Here is a 16,222-nt window from a genome sequence, read left to right as displayed (position 1 = left end):
CCTCTTTTATTTAGCTCTTATTCTTCAGAGACCAGTGGCTTAAAATGGCCTACATTTTGAGACCATATTTCTCAAGTTCTTGTCCTGGGACCACCTGTATAAGAATCACCCATGCACTTGTTAAAAATGAAGAGTATTAAATTTTATCTTTAGAACAATTGGGATTACCCCCAATAACAAGTACTCCAAGTGGTTTTTATTTGTATTAGATTTTCAGATCAATTTTCCGAGGATGTGAAAATGTGTACATCTCATTATTACAATTCTGAGATAATGAGAAATTAAATAGGTTTGCAATCCTGGTCAGTGTTGTACCAACTTGGAAGATTAATAATCTAGTCACAAGTGTTCAAATATTTAATAGGTATTGTTCTGCCAGTCCGTAATTAAAAAAAGATCACATGGCACAGATTTTCTTTCTATCTCACAAAAGGACGTGTGAGATGAGAAAAGAGATGGGAGAAAGGAGAGAAGCAGCAGTTCAGAGAAGAATGCAGGTGGGAGAGAAGAAAAGGAAAGGGAAAAGTGTAATAAGTCGCATGAGTCCACTCCAACATAGTCTCCTTCAGTTGTAGTTAATGCTTGGCTTTAATTGGCATGCTCTGATTCTTTATTGTGCATGACTGTATCTTTATTAATGTGTCTGGAGTTTCACGTCCTTTGCTATCCCCGACTAGCAGGTGTCTCTCCTTCCTTTCCCCCCTAGGAAGAACGCCGTGTGATTTACGTTGGTAAAATCAGACCTGACACAACACGGACAGAACTGAGGGACCGTTTTGAAGTTTTCGGTGAAATTGAGGAGTGTACAGTAAATCCGCGGGATGACGGGTGAGAATCTTCAAGATTATTTCTTGTTTAGAAGCTGACGTATGTAAAAAAATTATGGCCATAAGATTACTGGGATGGGAGTTGCCAATGTAAGTGCTTTGACAGATGACATGTTGAGTTCAGAACCTTATTTATTTTCTTTCATCCCTATTTATTAATCTTTCTCGTTGAGATTTCCTGTCCTAGAAATAAGTATTTAGCTGCTTGACAGGACAATCACGCTGATAAATGGATGCAGCGCACAGACGTTGGCTCGGGAAGTCTCCCAAAGTAGAGAGGGTTACAGTTGTGTATTCTAACACTCCGTAACCAGCTTCGAACTTCTCTCCGTCTGCTGCAGAGACAGCTACGGTTTCATTACCTACCGTTATACCTGTGATGCCTTCGCTGCTCTTGAAAACGGATACACTTTGCGCAGGTCGAACGAAACTGACTTCGAGCTGTACTTCTGTGGACGCAAGCAATTTTTCAAGTCTAACTATGCAGACCTAGGTATGGATTTTATTGTACGTGGAATGAGGAATCCATAATGTAGAGCTCAAAACAGGAGCGAGCGTGATTCATAGGCACCTTGGGTTGGACCATAACTTGACTTTCCTAGAGGGAATATTTGCATACAGACTTTTTTTCCTTTTTTTTTTTTTAACATGTATGAGACAGTTTTCAAAGCAAGAGACTCCAGTTTGGGCAATAAGAGGCAGAAGTAAATTCTTCACACTCTCTGGCGTGGTGTTGAAATTCTGCATGATTTGTGTGTGTGTGTATATATATGGGTGCTATTATGTTTTGTGAGTACATGTGTGGTGTATTGTGTGTGTGTGTTTTAGTTTTGCGTGCATGTGGTTTCCATGCCTACCCTGACTCCTTTTTAATTTAGAATTATTCAATTGTATTTATTATTATTATTATTATTTCATTGATATAGGGCGTGCACACTCACCAGAGAGAAACAGAGAGAGAGTGAGAAGGTAAGCTGCATCCCGTCTTTTTTTCCTTTTTTTTTTTTTAACATGTATGAGACAGTTTTCAAAGCAAGAGACTCCAGTTTGGGCAATAAGAGGCAGAAGTAAATTCTTCACACTCTCTGGCGTGGTGTTGAAATTCTGCATGATTTGTGTGTGTGTGTATATATATGGGTGCTATTATGTTTTGTGAGTACATGTGTGGTGTATTGTGTGTGTGTGTTTTAGTTTTGCGTGCATGTGGTTTCCATGCCTACCCTGACTCCTTTTTAATTTAGAATTATTCAATTGTATTTATTATTATTATTATTATTTCATTGATATAGGGCGTGCACACTCACCAGAGAGAAACAGAGAGAGAGTGAGAAGGTAAGCTGCCAGGTTTGGGATAGACACTAACCACCATGGCCCTAACCACCATTCCACCTGCTGTCCCTCACCCCAATTCCTTTTGTATAAAACATGGTATTACTATGATTCTTTCATGGAACGGAATGGACAAAAGTCTGTTCTATTTTTCCTTATTATTTCACAAACTGTTAAAAATATCATTTTCTATGAAAAGGAAGAAATAGAATTTATTTTTGTCTTCTTTAAAAAGTTTGCCTGATGGTGCATGCCCTTGCCAGAGACAGAGATACAGAGAGACAGGGAGAGGGAGAGAGCACTACCCCAGTGGAGCATGGTCACACCATGTCCTTTCTCCTCTATTTGCTTACCCATTGGGATTTGGGGCACATGCACACACATGCGTGGTGTGCTTTTTAGGCCACCAGGAGCAGGCCTCAAACTGTGCTGTGGGTCATGTAGATTCTAGCTTCCTTTACCACTAGACCATGGGACCAGCACAAGAAAATAAAGTGTCATGTTCTCAATCACACTAAACTGACTTTCGTGAAAACAAATGAAACAGAAATCTTGCTATTTATTTGCTAGATCTTTCCATGTGTGAGGCACTGTGCCAGAGGCTTTGTAAGCATTTTCTCATCTGATTACCAGAACTCTCCTAGGAGCTGAATATCATTACTATCATCCCCATTTACAGTAAGATAAGGAAGCCCAAAGCATGCATAAATATTTGTTTTTCTTTTTTTTTAATTTTTAAAATTTATTTTTCATTTCATTTACTTTTATACATTCAATCACATTATTATTTGTCTTACAAAATGGATATTTCAACAGGTGACCCTCTCTCCTCAACACAGTTGACAAAACCACAAAACATCCTCAACAGACAATACCACACCTCCCGGTGACATCAATACTTTGCCTCCCTATTTTTCTTCTAAGTGGCCTTCCTCAGACCCTCCTCTTGCACACAAGTTGTACATAGTCAAGGTATAAAACTGGGAAAATATAAAAAGTATTGCAAAGCAAAGTGGGATTGCCTGTAAGCCTATCATCCAGAGATGAGCACTGTCACCAGTTGAATGCTTTCCCTTGCGGTATTGGTCTATGGATATCAAATTTCCTGTAAGGAGGACATCTACTTTTTAAATTCTACTTTTCTCAATTAATATTGTATTTCCTGCTGCGATTGGCAGGATTGAAGACAATTTATCCACAGATTTTAATGGTCGAACAATATTTTGTTGAGTAATACCGTTCTGTTTAATCATTTCATTGTACTTAAAATTTATTCTTTTTAAAATTTTTGATATTATAAATAATGCTACTATGGACATCTTAATTTCCTTTTCCATTTCAAGTTTGCTTCTTTGCCAGTCATTTTCTATGTAATGTGTGTATTGGAAGTCTTTAAATTCTCTGAGGAAGGAAGACAAGTGGCAAATGTCTTGTACATAGGACATAATTATTTTAAATTAATTTATAATAATCATAAAATTTACATATAAATCTCTTCTTCAGCATTATTAGCTATCTATCTGCACTTGCTCTGGTTTGGTGTGAAGAATAACATGAATACCACATCCAGGGAATTTTTTCCTCCCTTCCGAAGAAGTGATGTCTTCTTCGAGTAATTGATATAGGTGGTGTGCATTGTTCCAGGGAATATGCTATAATTCACTTCACAGGCTAAATAGATAGTGCGAAGCAGAGGAGAGGCAGCTGACTGTTAGAGAGATAGAGGCCTAGGGATGAAAATATAAAACGTGGCAAGTCATTTGTTCAAATGTTGGCTGATAAAAACAGTCAAGACGGATTGAAGTCTTGAGTTGATTTGACTTATTTTCCTCAGTGATGAAGACCAGGGCGTTTCTAGTCTCTGAAAACATCTAGAGTTTAAAATAAGCTACCTAGAGGGGCCTTTAAATCACAATTCATCACTGGTAAAGGGAGGAGTGGATGGTATTTCCAAATTGAACTGGAGCCTCTCTGAAATATTTCTAAGAAGAACGCTTCCCCTCCTGTTACCTCCCCACCTAGCCAGCACCGATAGAAATTACGCTGTTGCTAAACTCACCCTTTATTTTCTTTTCTTTTTCACCCTCTATTTTCTGCAAAGTGTGTTTGATGCTTATTGTAGTAGCATGGGTTTTTCCAACTCTCTCAAGCTCTCCAGTGACCTGAGAGGCAGTTTTCTGAGCACAGGCATGGTGTAGTCACTAGGGCTCTGGCTTTGCAATCCCAGGGACCTGGGTTTAAAACCTAGCTTGTCACTACTGACCCTGGGCAAACAATTCAGCCCCTTTGTCTGCTGGTTCTTCATTTGTAAAATAATTTATAATGGTGTTATAAAGATTCAGTAAATGTTTGTAGAGCTGTTAGCACAGCATCTGGCATAATGTAGGTGCTCAATTACAATTAAAAATGATGGTAATGAAAAGGAATTTGAAGTTCTTTTAAAATGGAAAAATCACACCAGGGGCCAGCTTTTTAACAAAACTCTCACCCATCTTGTATTTTTTTCTCTGAAGTTCTGTGTAAGTGCTTCAGGGTATGCCTGGGCACCAAACGCGGGAACATACACTCCTGGACTCCTTGAAGCTTTGGGAGCTTAGATGTATGTCAAGAATAAAGCAAAAACGGTGTTGTACAGATTAATTTTAAGAAGACAGTAAAGCGACCTACCATTTTAGATCAATGTAACCCATTTCTTTTTCTGTTTTTGTCCTCCCAAAATAAGTTAGTAACTCACACACCCTATTTTTCCAGTATTGAAACTAGTTAATGGTAATACAGTATTTTTAGTGTAACCAGGAAGATCCCATCTCCTATTTCTGAGCCAGTTTTGTAAACAACTGAATGTTCAAAGTAGCATGATCAAAGTTACTGTGGTGAAGCCAGGATTTACGTCCTGGTTCCTGTGACTACGCAGCGTCTACTGACTGTATTACCTACCATTATTCGTGGTTGCCAATAACCGTCTTTCACTTATAAGCCTTATAAGCCAACAGATCTTCCTAAGACTTTCATGAAACATTACAGAGGGGGCTGTATGGTACTACAACAGTACAACTACCATCACAAGCTGACCCACATGGGGACGTTTTATGTTCATGTCCAGAGACCACCCTGAGTACACAGATCATGCGGGTGCTCACCTCAGGGCTGGCTGGGTCTGGACTGAACATTGATGCCCTGTTGGGATGCTGTCTCTCTCTCTCTGTCTCACCTGGAAGAAGTAAATAAATAAACTCTTTATATCTGTATCTGTATCTATACACACACACACACACACGTATATGTGTGTGTGTGTGTGTATGTGGACCTGGGTTTAAAACCTAGCTTGTCACTACTGACCCTGGGCAAACAATTCAGCCCCTTTGTCTGCTGGTTCTTCATTTGTAAAATAATTTATAATGGTGTTATAAAGATTCAGTAAATGTTTGTAGAGCTGTTAGCACAGCATCTGGCATAATGTAGGTGCTCAATTACAATTAAAAATGATGGTAATGAAAAGGAATTTGAAGTTCTTTTAAAATGGAAAAATCACACCAGGGGCCAGCTTTTTAACAAAACTCTCACCCATCTTGTATTTTTTTCTCTGAAGTTCTGTGTAAGTGCTTCAGGGTATGCCTGGGCACCAAACGCGGGAACATACACTCCTGGACTCCTTGAAGCTTTGGGAGCTTAGATGTATGTCAAGAATAAAGCAAAAACGGTGTTGTACAGATTAATTTTAAGAAGACAGTAAAGCGACCTACCATTTTAGATCAATGTAACCCATTTCTTTTTCTGTTTTTGTCCTCCCAAAATAAGTTAGTAACTCACACACCCTATTTTTCCAGTATTGAAACTAGTTAATGGTAATACAGTATTTTTAGTGTAACCAGGAAGATCCCATCTCCTATTTCTGAGCCAGTTTTGTAAACAACTGAATGTTCAAAGTAGCATGATCAAAGTTACTGTGGTGAAGCCAGGATTTACGTCCTGGTTCCTGTGACTACGCAGCGTCTACTGACTGTATTACCTACCATTATTCGTGGTTGCCAATAACCGTCTTTCACTTATAAGCCTTATAAGCCAACAGATCTTCCTAAGACTTTCATGAAACATTACAGAGGGGGCTGTATGGTACTACAACAGTACAACTACCATCACAAGCTGACCCACATGGGGACGTTTTATGTTCATGTCCAGAGACCACCCTGAGTACACAGATCATGCGGGTGCTCACCTCAGGGCTGGCTGGGTCTGGACTGAACATTGATGCCCTGTTGGGATGCTGTCTCTCTCTCTCTGTCTCACCTGGAAGAAGTAAATAAATAAACTCTTTATATCTGTATCTGTATCTATACACACACACACACACACGTATATGTGTGTGTGTGTGTGTATGTGTATATATATATATATATATATATATATATATACATACACACACATAAATATATATGAAGAAAGACAGATGAGTTAAACAAGGCCCATAGAATCAAAACATAAGGATGATTAATTAGTAGTATGAATGTAATAGTTTTGATCAGGAATCAGTTGTGGTATAGAATTTAAACAACTAAAAAAATAAGCCACATGTTCATTCATTATTTCTTAACTACAGAAACATGTTATGTTATCATTATATTGAATATATGCATAACTTTGCATATACCCTTGCCATTCATTGGTAAATTATCCCGGGTTCGGGTATTTTCAACCGTGGTTTTAAGAACATGCTGATGTTTGAGATTGATGTATTTATTCAGTAAATGTGTGTGTGTGTGTGTGTGTGTGTGTGTGTGTGCTGTTGTTTTCTCTTTGTTTTATTGACGGATTCTCATCATGGCACGATCTTCCTGCCTCAGCCTCCCTGGTAGCCGAGGTCACTGGCAGACAACACCACACCCAGCTTTTCTAGACAGGGTCTCGCTGTGTTGCCTAGACTGGCCAAGAACTTGTCATCGTCTTGACTCACCCTCCCAAGTAGCTGAGACTACAGGCACATGGCACCACATCTGACATAGGGTGTGCCAGGATTCGAACCTGGGGCCTCCCCTGTGGCTGCCATGCAGCAGTGTCCATCTTACACTGCCGTGATGGGACCTATTCAACAAATGTTAATTTGCATCCCTGTTTGGTAATTCGCATACCTATTAGTTTTCCAAGTGCTAGGAATATCAATTGGATTTGTTTCCATTAACACAGTTCCATTATTTATAGCAATTTTTTTTTTAAATAATTGGAGTGGCTTTGGGGTCATTCTTATAAAAATTGTATTATATCTTCTCGTGATTCAATGTCCACCCACTAGTGGAGGAGGAAACAGAAGCCTAGAAGTCACTGCCTCAGAAATTGCATGTAGCTACATTCTATTACATGGAGCAAAAAAAGAGTTTTTCATTGTCTATGGGTGACATGATATGCCTGTGCAAGTGGGTGTATTTCTGAACGCAGTTTCACAGTACAGAAACCCTGGAGCTCCACTGTTTAGCAGTACTTTTAATATTTGCTAATGAAAGTACAGAAACATTGAAATTCGGGGTTTCACTTAGAGTAATCCAAAGTTAGGGAACTTAAAATATTCTCAAAAATCTCTCCAAGGGAAGATTATGTATGTATGTATGTATGTATGTATGTATGTATGTACGTGTGCATGTCTCTATACACATACATACATATTCCTCATTTTTTAACTGTCGTCACACAGACAGCCATCCCTGGGAGAATCTTCCATCTACATCTACACATAGAATTCTGATTTCAGGCTAATCTCTAGCAATGAACAGAGCTGCTTTTGGTCGCTGCAAAAAAGATTTTGATTTGCACAACAGCTGTTCACGAGGCCTTACTAATAGAAGCAGACCATTCCTTAGGCTATGAGGAAGGTGACCAATGCCAACGTAACCTAAATTGACGATGTAAGTTATTACTGAGGACAAGTTGGCCCTTTTTCTCTTTGTTTTTATGTCTGAGGAAGACTCTAACTGTTGTTAGAGTCTTGTTGTTTTTACCTGGAAGAAAAAAAATCAAAACTGATGGGAAAACGTCATTAGAGATAAGGGATGGTAAGAATGAAAGGAAAAAACGTGAGGGAATTTCCTTGTCTTTGAACCTAAGGTGGTAAAAGTTGGGTGAAAATGGGGCAGGGGGGTGGATCAAGCTTGGGGCGGTGCAGTCTTTTCAGTAAAACAGCTTGGTTAAGCAATGATCATGACGGGAACCAGCAGTTAGCTAGCGTAATGGCTATGTCGCTGGACTCCCATGTAGTCGACCGCGGTTCATGTCCTGGACCCGGTGGCTTAAAACTCACGCTGGGCACGTGTGTGTGCATGCCCAAGATCCCGAGAGGAGAATGGAGGAGAAGGGATTGCGGAGTGGCCATCCCCCCTGGGGGGTGATTTCTCGCTTTCTGTCTCTCTGTCTCTGTCTGTCTGGTGAGCGCACGCGCCCTACAGTGAAAATCTCTCCAAAAAAAAAAAAAGCAATGCTCATGTCTTCATATTAAGTAGTCTTACACTGTCATTTGAGCGCTTGTGTTTTGTAACTCACTCTGGGAAAAACATGAGGATGCTCTTCTTTTACTGGAATTGCTAATGTTTTCTAGATTTTACTTTCTCTTTAAATAAATGTTAAAAAGAATGACTGTATTTGCAAGAAGCTTTCTATTGTATTTCCAAGCCACCCCTTCTGGTTGGTAGGACCGGCAGAAATAATCTGACTTTTTCATAGATGTCAATGAGGAAAATCAGAAATATTAAACAGAATTATATTTTACATTCAACGTTGCCAAAATCCATCTCTTTTGTGAAGGGCAATTTGAAATAACAGGCAGAACTTTGCACAAAAGCTGACCTGAACTAGTTTAAAGACCCATGAAAGGGCATAGTTTTATTTATACCTGCGTATTTTTTCTCTCATATTAATGAGTAAAGAGGCCAGATTTTCCTTCCTGCCCCCAGGATGTGAAGCATTTCCTGAGACCTTCTAACCTGGGGAGAGTTGACTGCCATTGCTGGGGCGCTCCCTGGTGGTGCAGCAAATGACAGGATCAGAGGTCCCTCTGCCTCACAGGGCACAGCGGGCTGGGATCAGAAGTTGTAATACGTCTCTCTCTCTCTCCTGGCTTTGTGCTCAATGAAACTAATCCGATTGGATAGGAAAATAAGTCCAGCTTCTACTTTTACCTGTGTGCCTAAGTTATTGAGGAAATGTAGGCAAGTCATTTAACATGCCAGGGGCAGGGGATGGGGGAAAATAAATAAAACAGAGATTATAGAGTCTCTTCTGCCTGCCTCCCAGGAGTGCTTAAATCTAAAATAAGTCAATAGATGAATGTTTTTGAAAGCTCACCATCTAAGCTCTGCCTAGATAGTATATATATTTAATAAAATTTGGGGTTCTTTTTTTTAGAGTACATGAAAGGACCTCAAAAATTTCATGGAAAACAAAATTAAAGTACAAGTTTATTTTGTTGCAAACATTGTTAAAATGTATGCATCGACTTTTTCTTCTTTTTTTAAAAAAATATTTTACTTATTCATTCATTTATTTTAATTTGACCAGAGAGAGAGACACACACACAGAGAGAAAGAGAGAGCGAGGGAAAGTGAGAAAGCAAGCCACCAGGTCCAGGAATCAAACCTCAGTCGATCATGTGGGCGTGTCTAGCACTTAATCACCACACCACCTGCTGGTCCCCTTCTTTTTCCTCTTTAATATGCCAGAGAGTGAACATGCTCTTCAGAGAGAGAGAGAAAGTGAGAAAACACCCCCATAAGACATGATCACACTGCAATCTCTTCTCCTCTGTTTCTCCCTTCTTTCTGATGTGTTTTTTAAGCCAACAGGTCCAGGACTCAAATCGTGCAGTCAGCCATGTGGGATCTAGCCACCTTAACCGCTATCCCATCAGCTGGCTCAATTTTTCATAGTATGCATTTTCCATAAACTTTTCTTTTAATTGCCAGAGGACACGTACGCTTGCCAGAGAGACACAGAGAGACAGAGGAAGAGGAGGTCCCCCCACTAGGCGTGACCATGTCGTTATCTCTCTTCCTCCATATATTCATCTGACTGTGATTTTTGCCACACACACATACTTGCACTGGCGTGTCTTTCAAGCCACTAGGGCAGGGATTTGAACCTTTGTCAGCTATGTGGCATTTAACTCCCTTACCCACTAGGCCCTGGGGCCAGCCTTCCATGAACTTTGTGAAGACCCCGTGTATTGATCAGATAAATTGCAATTGAAGGAGGAAACCATGGTTTAGGATGATCGCATCAAGGGTCATCAAGAAAGGTTGCATCAGGACCAGCAGTTGGCGTAATGGCTATATCGCTGGACTCCCATGTAGTAGACAGTTCAAGTCCCAGACCCGGTGACTTAAACTCATGCCAGGCATGTGTGGGTGCGTGCCCAAGATCCTGAGAAGAGAAGGGAGGAGAAGGAATTGTGGCCATCCCCCCTGGGGGGTGATTTCTCACTTTCTGTCTCTCTGTCTCTCTCTGTGTTTCTGGCAAGTGTAAACGCCCTATAGCAAAAACCTCTCAAAAAAAAAAAAAAAAAAAAAAAAAAAGATTGCATCTAACATGACTTGGATCTCTTTCAGATTCACACTCAGATGACTTTGACCCGGCTTCCACCAAGAGCAAGTATGACTCTCTGGATTTTGATAGTTTACTGAAAGAAGCTCAGAGAAGCTTGCGCAGGTAACATGTTCCCTGGCTGCGGATGACAGAGGGATGGTGAATACCTCACGGGACAGCGCGTCCTTCCCTAATGGACTATTGCAAGTCATACTTAGGAATTTCTCCTGCTTTATACTCTGTACAAAAACAACACAACACAACAACAATACAACAAGAACAACAACAACGGTTTACATGAACACAGCTGCTGAAGAGGCAAGAGACAGAATGCTATCCAGTAAGCACGTGTTTATTCATGGGTGTCAGCTTTGCTTTCCCTGGAGTCTCTCAGTGATGGAGTGTGTGTGTGCACGCGTGTGTGCCTGTGTGCATGGTCGGGGGACGTTTGTGTGAGTGTGAGTGTGTGTGTGTATGTGGGGCCTGGGGGCACCTGCCCAGAATGAGCAAGGGCAAACCGCTTCGAATGGCAGCAGTTCCATGAAGACACACTTAAAACCTAGAACTTCAAAATGTTCACATTCTATTCAAAAGGAAAAAATAAATAAATAAATAAAGAGAATTAAAAAGGAAAGAAAACCAACCAACCACAAGCTACCCTAAAATGACAGCTGCTGATGTCGGCATCAGCCTCTACTCTTCTTCTCTTGTTTTTTTTTTTTTTTTTAAGAAAGTGCAAAATCAACTTGAAGCAAGCTTTCTCTCTCGTAATGATTATATGACAATCCCGAAGAAACCACAGGTTCCATAGAACTAATACCCTTCTCTCTCTCTCTCTCTCTCTCTTTCTTTTTCCTTTTCTTTCTTTCTTTTTTTTTTTCTTTTCTTTTTTTCTTTTTCTTCTGGCCATGGAATCTGGGTGGGAGAGGGTACTGCGGGCACCAGAATGCTAAACTTTCTTAACAGTTTGAAGTTTCTGTAGTTCGTCCTTTATCTTGACACCCATGTAAATGTCCAAAATGTTGATCTTCCACTGCAAATTTCAAAAGCCTTGTCAATGGTCAAGCGAGCAGCTTGTTCAGCGGGTCTTCCTGAGGAGCAGACGCGGTGTTACATTACTAATGAGAGTTGGGTAGAACTCTCTGGGATGTATTCAGTTAGTGTAATCGCTACCGTCTCTGACGTAGTTAAGTATTTACAGATGTTAAACGGAGTATTTTTATTTTATGTACATAGTATACAACAATGTTCTTTTTTTTGTTACAGCTATGCACTGTAAATGCAGCCTTCTTTTCAAAACTGCTAAATTTTTCTTAATCAAGAATATTCAAATGTAATTATGAGGTGAAACAATTATTGTACACTAACATATTTAGAAGCTGAACTTACTGCTTATATATATTTGATTGTAAAAACAAAAAAACAAAAAACAAAAGACAGTGTGTGTGTCTGTTGAGTGCAACAACAAAACAATCCTCTGTGCACATCCATCCCTTCTTAGGTGAGCTTCGATCCGAGCATCTTGTCAAGAAAATCCTAGTCCCCTAAAGGTATTAACCACTTCTGCGATATTTTTCCACATTTTCTTGTTGCTTGTTTTTCTTTGAAGTTTTATACACTGGATTTGTTAGGGGAATGAAATTTTCTCATCTAAAATTTTTCTAGAAGATACCATGATTTTATGTAAAGTCTCTCAATGGGTAACCATTAAGAAATGTTTTTATTTTCTCTATCAACAGTAGTTTTGAAACTAGAGGTCAAAAATCTTTTTAAAATGCTGTTTTGTTTTAATTTTTGTGATTTTCATTTGATACAAAATGCTGAGGTAATAATTGCAGTATGATTTTTACAATAATTACTGTGTGTCTGAAGACTATCTTTGAAGCCAGTATGTCTCTCCCCTGGCAGAGTATGGTGATGGTATTTATCTGTATTTTTTACAGTTCTGCATCCTGTATAAATACTGATATTTCATTCCTTTGTTTACTGAAGAGACATATTTATCAGTTGCAGGTAGCCTATTTATTACAAATTATGAGGTGATGAAAATAGAAAGCCAGTGGAGGTTTTTCTGTCTGGGATGCATGGCAGATGTCAGGTTGGCGTTAAATGCTTCATCTGGGAGATTTCGCTTTCGCAGAAGCAGTGCTTCCACTTGCACTGGCATGGCCTCTGACGTGACCATGATGTTGTTCTTGATGACATTGCTTCTGCTAAACTCAATAAAAACTTCAGAAAAACCTCCATTGTGAGCATCAGGATTTCATCTGAGTGTGGAGTCCCCTGGAATGGAACTCAGTGAAGTGCCGAGTGCGTACTCCTGTTTCGAAATTGAGATTCGGTGACGGTTTGGTTGGCGTGACTTTGCTGGAAGACGTGCTACACCGACGACGTAATCGTTCTTTTCCTTTCTCTCACCCAACACGATCTTACCCGATGGGTTTCAGCCCCAGGCTGATGCAGCTTTCAGAGCTGCGGGTCATTAATCACCAGCATATTCTGTTCTGAGTGAGTCCACTGTCCGTCCTGTCGGATGCTTGCTTGGTTTTTTGGCTTCTTATTTCTAAGTAGATAGAAAGCAATAAAAATACTATGAAATAAAAGAACTTGTTCACAGGTTCTGCGTTACGACAGTAACACATCTTTAATCCGCCTAATTCTCGTCGTTCTGTAGGTTAAATGCAGGTATTTTAACTCTGTGTGAACGCCAAACTAAAGTTTACAGTCTTTCTTTCGGAATTTTGAGTATCTTCTGTTGTAGAATAATAATAATAAAAAAGACTATTAAGAGCAATAAATTATTTTTAAGAAATCGATATTTAGTAAATCCTATTATGTGTTCAAGGACCAGCTGCATTCTCTATTTTGCCTTTAAATTTTTGTGATCCAATTTTAAATACATTCTCCTTTTTGCCCTGGATTGTTGACATGAGTGAAATACTTGGTTTCTTTTCTAACTTAGCAAAAGACTACACAACAGGTTTCATGTTGAAGATTCATTTCTCCCCCCTCTGGCCTGACAAATATTGTTACCATGAAGATGGTTTTCCTCCATGGACTTCGAATTGCATCTGAAATTAGTGGAGCTTTTGTATCTTATGCAGACACTGTGGGTAGCCCATCAAAATGTAAGCTGTGTTCCTTTTATTTTTATTTTTAATTCTTTCTGGGAGAGAATATTTCAAATGAACACGTGCGCCCCATCATCACTGGAGGCAAATTTCAGCATAGAACTGTAGGATTTCTAGATGACCGTGGTCATTGCCTTCATGCTGTGGTAAGTACCACATCTATAATTTTGGTGTCCGAACTGGTGCTTTAGAAACATGGGGGTTTTTTAAAAAGAGATGTAGCGGAATTATTCTTCCAGAGCAGCACAATCAATTTTTGCTAAACGACTTTGAGAACAACGGTTGGGCTGTCAGCATTCAAAGCAGCAGAGAGGGAAGTTTTGCACTATGGGGGTATGATGTTTGGGTCAGTTGAAAAAAGGAAACCTTTTCATGCCTTTAGATGTGAGCTTACAGTAGGTAATGATTATGTGTCCTTTTTTTGATGGCTGTAACGAGAACTTCAATCACTGTAGTCAAAGACCTGATCTATAGATGACCTAGAATAGCCATGTAATATAATGTGATGATTCTAAATTTGTACCTATGTGACAGACATTTTCAATAATGTGAACTGCTGATTTGATGGAGCTACTTTAAGATTTGTAGGTCAAAGTGTAATACTGTTGGTTGAACTATGCTGAAGAGGGAAAGTGAGCGATTAGTTAAGCCCTCGCCGGGCTGGTTTTTTTTTTTTATTTTATTTTATTTTTCCACCTGCCAATTCTACATGTATTGTTGTGGTTTTATTCATTGTATGAAAATTCCTGTGATTTTTTTTTTAAATGTGCAGTACACAACAGCCTCACTGAGCTAATAAAGGGAAACGAATGTTTCAAATCTACTTCTGCTCTTCTTATTTATCATAACCAAACTCCTGGCATGTCCCTGAGGTCACATGACTCACTTCTTACTCGATGTCCTCTCTGGCTCGCTCTCCCTTCCTCCCTGCTTTTCCATATTCATGGACGCGTTTCCGCTCTAAGGTAATGTGTACCTTCTGTATTTTACCTTGTCTTTTTTCAAACGCCAAAGGCAGACGTGGAGATCTCTATAATGAACGTTCAGAGGTGAAAAGAGACTGGGACTTTATCAAATGGATTATCTCTGTGTCTCTCCTTAGCCCAGGAAAGTGTGTATTTTTAAGTACAAGCTAGAGCCCCTTAGGAGAAGCTGCTCAATATTCAGCCTATGAAGCAATTCTGCTGTAGATGGACTGAGTATTTTTCAGAGACTAGTGACTGCCCATAGTCCTTCGTCATGTGTAAGGCGTCATGTTAAATGGGGGATGCGCCGAGGCTGTTGACATGTCTTGCTGTCAGGACATGCATCAGGCTTGGTAACTGATGGTACCGATGACAGAGAAAGCCGTCTTCACCCTCCGCCCTCCCCAGGTTCCAGATGGCTGTCCCCACTCCCAGCCACAGGAGTTGTAAGACCCAGCAAACACACAGTGTGGGGGAAGGTGGTTTAAACCTACCCTAGCCCTTCCTCCTCCAATCTCCTAGAGGGAAAACAAGTGCTCAGAAATATCAGACATATAATAGAGATATCAATAGTGCATTGAAGTCTGCTCAGTGACCAAAGAATCACTCTCCATGGTTCTGTTTTCTATTTTATACCAGGGTAGACTCAGCAATTATTTTATCAAAATGAAAAACAAAAGCTTACCGCTATCCCATACAAATACTGCCGCCTTCTGCGCCTGTGTGTACTAAGCACTCCCGAGATGTGGTGAGTAAGTCTCCCGTCTTGATTTGTCTTTTAGGGATGCTTAAGTTGCAGAGGGCATGTAAAATCGGGCTGGAGTCAGGAAAGACACTAGAAAAATGCAAGTCTGGCTCAAAGCCTAAACTTTTGACCCTAATATACTTTTTTGAGGGCAGAGAGAAGAGGAGGAATTTCAAGAAATGGAAATAGTAGCAGCTAGGTTGGCACTAGGATGTCCTGATTGAAGAGAAAGGATTCATGTTAAGTTGTCCTCCAAACATGAAATCACTTCCATCCTTGATGATACTAATAGCAAAATAATTATGGAAACCAAAATGAGGTTGACAAAAATAAATGAACACTTGATGTGAAGAGTTTATATTTTTAAAAAAGAAAAAAAAATTTATTTTCATTCAAAAGTCCTCCAAATGAAATCTGTCTGAACTACATACAGTGTGATACTGAGTTGAAATTTTTTTCCAGCATTGCCAGTTCGCTTTTCTTTGTATTTAGCTAATCATTGGATATAATTTACAGCCCTAATAACATTATTATACTCATCTGATGCTAGTGTTACCAGCTACACAGTTGTAATTCAGTATTAATTATAGGATATATTAACTAAAGTGTACTTTTGCAATATTTACTTTCTATTAATCTTATATTTTGTAATCTTTCTTGCTA

General features: G+C 39.6%; 1 protein-coding gene across 2 annotated transcripts in view; it reads left to right on the top strand.

Annotated features, from left to right (window-relative positions):
* PPARGC1A (PPARG coactivator 1 alpha) overlaps positions 1-14,300 on the top strand; it is a 113,148-nt gene extending 98,848 nt beyond the window's left edge. For both annotated transcript variants that reach the window (XM_027774375.1, XM_006154929.3), the window contains exons 11-13: positions 707-828; positions 1,169-1,320; positions 10,742-14,300. In XM_027774375.1, coding sequence (XP_027630176.1) covers positions 707-828; positions 1,169-1,320; positions 10,742-10,845 — 378 coding nt within the window. In that variant the 3' untranslated portion in view covers positions 10,846-14,300. The remainder of the gene's footprint in view (positions 1-706; positions 829-1,168; positions 1,321-10,741) is intronic.
* Positions 14,301-16,222: the final 1,922 nt, after the last annotated feature.

Source organism: Tupaia chinensis, unplaced genomic scaffold (genome assembly GCF_000334495.1).
Source record: "Tupaia chinensis unplaced genomic scaffold, TupChi_1.0 Scaffold000426_1, whole genome shotgun sequence".
NCBI lineage: Eukaryota > Metazoa > Chordata > Mammalia > Scandentia > Tupaiidae > Tupaia > Tupaia belangeri.
The sequence above is the reverse complement of the archived record's forward strand: the minus strand, read 5'-3'. Positions and strand labels throughout refer to the sequence as shown.